Source organism: Pseudophryne corroboree, chromosome 7, assembly GCF_028390025.1.
Source record: "Pseudophryne corroboree isolate aPseCor3 chromosome 7, aPseCor3.hap2, whole genome shotgun sequence".
Taxonomy (NCBI): Eukaryota; Metazoa; Chordata; class Amphibia; order Anura; family Myobatrachidae; genus Pseudophryne; species Pseudophryne corroboree.
Genome location: NC_086450.1, coordinates 102,161,335 through 102,167,785, shown reverse-complemented (window position 1 = coordinate 102,167,785; position 6,451 = coordinate 102,161,335). Strand labels below are relative to the sequence as shown.

Below are 6,451 nucleotides of genomic sequence, written 5' to 3'. Positions count from 1 at the left end.
TTTATCATCCAAAGTGGCCTAAGATCAGGAGGGAGAGAAGAACAAAATCTATCTATATACAAATAACAAAGGGAGATTGTCTCTTTGCTACAAATCCTTAATTATAAAAAAAAGCAGCAGAGAGGAGGGGGATCCTGCCCTGGACAACCAATGTGAGGGTCTCCAAGAGCTGAGGGTCCCTTTGATCAGGAAAATCCAATTATTTGTGTATATACATTTCCCACATAGTGATTACTTCATTAATTGTCCCGCCTGTATCACCTCCCTTCCCACCCCCTGTAATAATCAGCTCTTTTATCCAGACCAACAAACACTCTGTAGGAGCTTTTGTAGATTGGAAGGATTTGCTTTCTCCTCTGAGAGAGCTGCTGTGCTTTGATGATTGGGCAGCTGGGAACTTCAAAGGGAAAGACCCGGGCTGTGACTGGCTGGCGGCCCAGCAAAGTCCTCATCACATTCTTGGAGGTGCTCCGGCTACACTCAGTCTGCAGGGGGGGGAACAACCTGCACAGAGCCAGGGACCAGGCACTCACACCCTGGGCACACAGGGGGCTTGTACTGGGTGGGGAGAGAGGGACTCCTCCATGAGTCTGCAGCAGTGTGCTGCTCATCACTACCCAGACATCACCCAGCTGCTGCAGGAGCAGGACCATGGCTGCTGCTGTCGCAGTGCTGAGGAACGACTCGCTGCAGACATTCCTACAGGTTAGTGCGACTTCTTTCCTCACGCGCAGGTAGTGGTGCCGTCTAGTAGAAGCCCGAAACAGAGTAACTAAGATCATGTCCACAAACAATCACAAACTGAATGACTACAAAGCATATAGATAATTAATGATTGAAAATTAATTGTCATTAAGAGACTTTTTTTAAGCAGTGTTTAAAAACACACGTATGTGTGTGTGTGTATATATATATATATATATACACACACACACACCTACACACAGTTTTAAAGTTTAATGCACTGTATTATATATCGAACAAAGTGGCAAATAGATGGATAGACAGACACATATAGATTGATATACATGTGTATATATATTTATCTACACACAGATAGATAGATAGATAGATAGATAGATAGATAGATAGATAGATAGATAGATAGATAGATAGATTTATCTATCTATCTGTCTGTCTGTTTATCTATCTAGATTAATTCATAGTGGCAAAATAAGTTTTCATTTTGGGCTTTAATAGATTGAAAAGCTGAGTTTAGGTTTTACTTTGTAAATTAATGTTCTATATGTTGGCTGTACTTTTTGGATACTATGAACCTTTAGAAAGCCAATATATAATATGCAGAGTTGAACGAAAATGGTAATATCGCTGACATACAGATCTACATTAATGTGCAACAACAACTTAAACTCACAATTGATCAGTGAATTTGATAGCATAATATTAATGACAGGCAAGTTATTATTATTATTAATAACAGTTTCTTATATAGTGCAGCATAGTCCGTTGCACTTTAAATACATTACTTGACACAGTAAAGATATAAGTCAGGTATAGGTCAGATTTGACAATTATATTGCACATGTCAGTATGTTGTGAATACAAGAATTCTGATAATTTACTTTTGGGCAAAGTATTTTAAGTTGTTCTACTTTTGCTTGTTCTTACTGTAAGTGTGCAGGATTAAGGCAATTTTACATCTTAAAAAGTGACCTGCCTGTGAGATATGTATATGCTGATGGGTATTTATAGATCAGATAACAGCAAAACCTTCTCATGTATCCTTAAATGTCTTTATTTACAGGACAGAACACCCAGCGCCTCACCAGATGTGGGTAAACATTCCCCATTGGCTCTTCTGGCAGCTACATGTAGTCGAATAGGACAACCAGGAGGCGGACATGACTTTATTCAGGTTCCTTTTGATCCAACCATCGGTTCTCCTTCAAGGATTTTCCACCCATGGACTAATGAAATTTCTACGCACTCTCCGGGTGGAATTCAGACACACAGCAGTCTTGGATTTACTGCTCAAAAAAATCAGCTCTCATCTCACATTCAGTCTTCATTTGTAACTCATGAACTACCACTGACCCCCCCTGCCGATCCCTCCTACCCGTACGAATTTTCCCCAGTAAAAATGTTATCTTCACCTATGGCAGCTTTTCAGTCTTCTACCTGCCAATCAGCCTATGTACCTTCTGTTCCTTATTCTTCTGCTGCCCCCATTGCTTCTGCAATTCATGGGTTTGTACCGGGGCATTCGAACCTGATCCGACAACAGCCAAGGCAGCTGTCCCCCAGTACAGCAGAAGATATTTCTTGGTGGAGTATTCAGCAGTCAACACCAGTCACCCACCCGTCCCCAATACCTCATGCTCATCACCACTTCCCCATCCAGAGAAGTTTAGTTCTGGGACACTCGGACTTTGCACAGTACCAGACACAAATTGCAGCACTCTTGCAGACCAAGTCTCCGTTGGCTACCGCCAGGAGATGCAGGCGATGCAGGTGTCCTAATTGTCAGTCTTCCAGTGGTCAAGATGAGCCTGGGAAGAAGAAGCAACACATCTGCCACATCCCAGGTTGTGGAAAGGTGTATGGTAAAACCTCACACTTGAAGGCTCATCTAAGGTGGCACTCAGGGGAGAGACCATTTATTTGCAACTGGTTGTTCTGTGGCAAAAGTTTCACCCGGTCTGATGAGCTGCAGAGGCACTTAAGGACTCATACTGGAGAAAAGCGCTTTGTCTGTACGGAATGTGGGAAAAGATTCATGAGAAGCGATCACCTGGCCAAACATGTGAAGACACATCAGAACAAGAAGATAAAAGGAGTGGAAAGGACAGTAAAACAAGAGCAAATCAGAGACCACTAGAGGAGCTCAATGGATCCTTCTACAGTGCAATATACTTGAATACAGAGTTCTTGGAATACTGTTAAATGTATCGAAGCACAATACATGTTGTCACATTCTCCAATTTTTTGTTTTTGGATCTTTCCAGTGAATCCATGGATTTTATATTTCCGCTAACAATGTTGTGAAATAAAGTTGGTGTAATTCAGCTATTTAAGACTTATTCTGAAGCCTACATCCATTTCCAGCAGACTGTTAGTGTGTTTGTTAAACTTCTGCTGGTCTCGCTTTCCTTCCCATATCAGCATGCATTTTTTATTCTGTAAAAGGGATATAATACGGTTACACTTTCAAATAAACAATTCCCTTGTTCAAAGAATCACCATCCGTTTGGCTTTGTGTGAACTTGAATTTATAAGCAACGTGTCTATTGTACCAATTATATGGGAATTGTCCCATAACAAATGCTTTTTCGTACCTCCCAGCTGTTTACATTTTGCTTTGTGTGTCATCTTTGCTTTCTTAATGTCCTACTTTAGAGTATTTTATATACTGTACTTTGTTTGGCTATACATCTTGATCAACGTTTATCTATTTGGTCTGTCTCATATTACACTATAATTCTATATAAACTATTACTGTTACTTTGACATAAGTATCTTGCTCTATGTGTAACATTAATTTGAGGCTGACCTCAGCCAAGTTATTTCCTTATTTATTTAGTATTTATTTAATCTCTTTGGTATTTATAATTTTGAAACATACGTCTGGTTGGATTTCTCCATGGTATTCAATTAAAATCAAACAAACAAAATGGTATGATTGAGACCAATCAATAATCAACTTATTGCCATAAATAAATAAGATAATGCAGTTGTGATTGAATATTTTCATTATGCTCATTGACTTCAATCACCAAACATACAAAGGCTTATTTGCTAAAATGTTGTGAGATCAAATATATAAATTTAAAGAGTAGTCTTTCATGTGTTAATAAACATACAATATGCTATCTGATTTTTGTTTTTATAGCTTTTTGCATGCCCTTTAAACAAGAACATTGGGGTCATATTATTTATGATCAAATACACTATTAAATAATACTGACAGTATTTTAAAATACCTTATAGCAAACAGTACTCTGATGGTAATTGTGCTGGTGCTGCATCATACTTAGGTACTTATGTACAAGTGATTAAGGCAGTGGTTTCCAAACTTTTTTGAATCACGGCGCCCTAGAATATCAGAATTATTTCTCACGGCACCCCTAGGCTAAAAATTTCTTATTGAGAAATTTAGAAAGAAATTTTACATTAAGTAGATCGCGTTTATATGTCATTCTTAGGGTCAGTTGTGTGGTGAGGGACAGGATTTGCTTCTGTTTGGCCACATATTTTATGACTGGCAGCCACCAGCACTCGTTTTGCCTATTATATTGACCATGAATAAATTGAATTGGTCCTGGACCACCAACCCAGGGCACCCCTGCAAGTGTCCCGAGGCACCCCAGGGAGCCACGGCACACAGTTTGGGAACCTCTGGACTAAGGGATCTATTTACTAAGCCTTGGATGGAGATAAAGTGGACGGAGATTAAGTACCAGCCAATCAGCGCCTAACTGCCATGTCACAGGCTCGGTTTGAAAAATGACAGTTAGGAACCGATTGGCTGTTACTTTATCTCCGTCCACTTTATTTCCATTCAAGGCTTAGTAAATAGACCCCTAAGAGACTGCAAACTTTCTGATAATAAACCACTTAAAAACACATTTTCATATATTTAGATTTTGTTTTACAGTTTCATAATTCAGCTGTTATCACCATACTGCAGTGTTTCTCGTACTCGGTGCTCAGGACGCCAAACAGCTCACGTTTTCCAGGTCACCTAGCAGGTGCACAGGTGTGTTCATTGCCCACTGACACATTAAAAAAAAGATCCACAGATGGAGCTAATTATTTCACTTGTGATTCTGTGAGGAGACCTGGAAATCACGAACTGTGTGGGGTCCAGAGGACCGAGCTTGAGAACCTATGCCATACAGTATAAGTACCCTGTTACTGGCAGAGGATTATGGGAGTTGTGTTAATGCTGCTCAGATATACAGTAGGTAGCAGGTAAATTGCTGATGTGTTCAATTGCCTTAAAACAATGGCATAGTTCCTCTTTTCTAGAGCATCACTGTTACTTTGGGTGTAATTATTAAAACACAAGTCAATCGCGTTGCTTCAAATCGAGCAAGAAAAAAATTATATAATTATTATGTGTTCTACACTGCGTTCATCTAAAGTTTACTGTTTCCTGACATTTTACTGTATCCCAAAAGCTGACTGTATCCTGAAAGTGTTAAAAAGAATTCATTATATCAACTGAATTTAGGGCACAAAAAATTGTCAAAGGCTTTGCTGCATTTTACAACCCAAAGGGGAAAAACAAACACTCCCCACTCTAGGCTTTGTCTATGGGAAAAAATCAGGACTTTGATGCGTTATTCCTCAATAACCTAACCACTTATACAAATTGTGCGACCTTACTGCTGATCCACATCACACATCCCATGGAATGACACCTGAACCATCAAAATCGGTGTAATTGCAGAGTAGTTGCACTCACATTGCTTAGCCGATTAAATATTTAGATTAGTTTATTAGCCTATCCAGTGACGGTAGCGTCTAGTTACCCTTCGTGGAGAGGACCTTTCCCATAAGCCCCTGGGTCCATGTCACAATCTATTTGGAATAGTAACCTGTGGCGAGCGGAGCAGAGGGAGACACCGAGCCCGGAGCGTACCTAACCCGCGAGGGTCAAATGGTGCATAGATAAAACGAAATAACCTCAAACGAACGGAGAATGGATAAAACATTTAGGTGCTGTTAGGGCGGAAGTTAGCCACTGCTTACTTGCCTACCTGACCCTCTCCATGAGGGAGAAAATGCTCTGTTCTTGGACTTTCCTGGTAATGTATGATTGCCATCAGCTGTGGTGAAACACCTTTCTTATCAATTAACTAGCTCGTCACAGGTGATGGCAATCATACATTACCAGGAAAGTCCAGGAACAGAGCATTTTCTTCCTTATGGAGAAGGTCAGGTAGGCAAGTATGATCTACTGCCCTCTTGTTGCTGTCATTTCCTGGTACTGATCACGAAGGGAACATAGAAACAACCATCCAGTGACCAATCAGCAGATCATGACCTGTTCCCATGCGAGAAACATACAGGGCCTGATTCTGGGTTGGGAGCAAAGCAAGTAACTTTACAATGTGGTAAAACCATGCTGCGCTGCAGATGGGGCAGATGTAACAAGTGCAGAGAGTTAGATCTGATAGCAGTGTGTCTAAACTCCAATCTAAATTGCAGTGTAAAAATAAAGCTGCTGCGTATTTGTGGGCTACATGCAGCCAGTATTTACCCTGCCTGCAAATAAAATAATGTATTTGCTCCCCTTACATTTCAGCATGGTTTGTCCAGGTACAGTTACTTGCTCTTGTTTTGTCTCTGTTTTGATGCTGACTCAGACCCACAGTGTCACAGTGACCTTCATATGTAAAAGTCAGGATGAGAACATTACAATTCCTGATTAGTAAGAGAGGACGCAATTAATTTCTTACATGCATTTTGGGGGTTATTCAGGTTT

General features: G+C 40.3%; 1 protein-coding gene across 1 annotated transcript; it reads left to right on the top strand.

The window, feature by feature from the left end:
• Positions 1 to 327: 327 nt before the first annotated feature.
• On the top strand, positions 328 to 3,197 carry SP5 (Sp5 transcription factor). Its single transcript, XM_063933499.1, has 2 exons — positions 328 to 705; positions 1,766 to 3,197. Exons 1-2 carry the CDS (start codon positions 652 to 654, stop codon positions 2,837 to 2,839), a joined length of 1,128 nt encoding a protein of 375 aa, XP_063789569.1. The 5' UTR covers positions 328 to 651; the 3' UTR covers positions 2,840 to 3,197.
• Positions 3,198 to 6,451: the final 3,254 nt, after the last annotated feature.

Excerpts from the sequence above, each read along its gene's own strand:
- SP5 (XM_063933499.1), top strand. The coding sequence starts at position 652 with ATGGCTGCTGCTGTCGCAGTGCTGAGGAACGACTCGCTGCAGACATTC. Across the intron at positions 706-1,765 it reads CGCTGCAGACATTCCTACAG|GACAGAACACCCAGCGCCTC; the intron begins GTTAGTGCGACT and ends CTTTATTTACAG.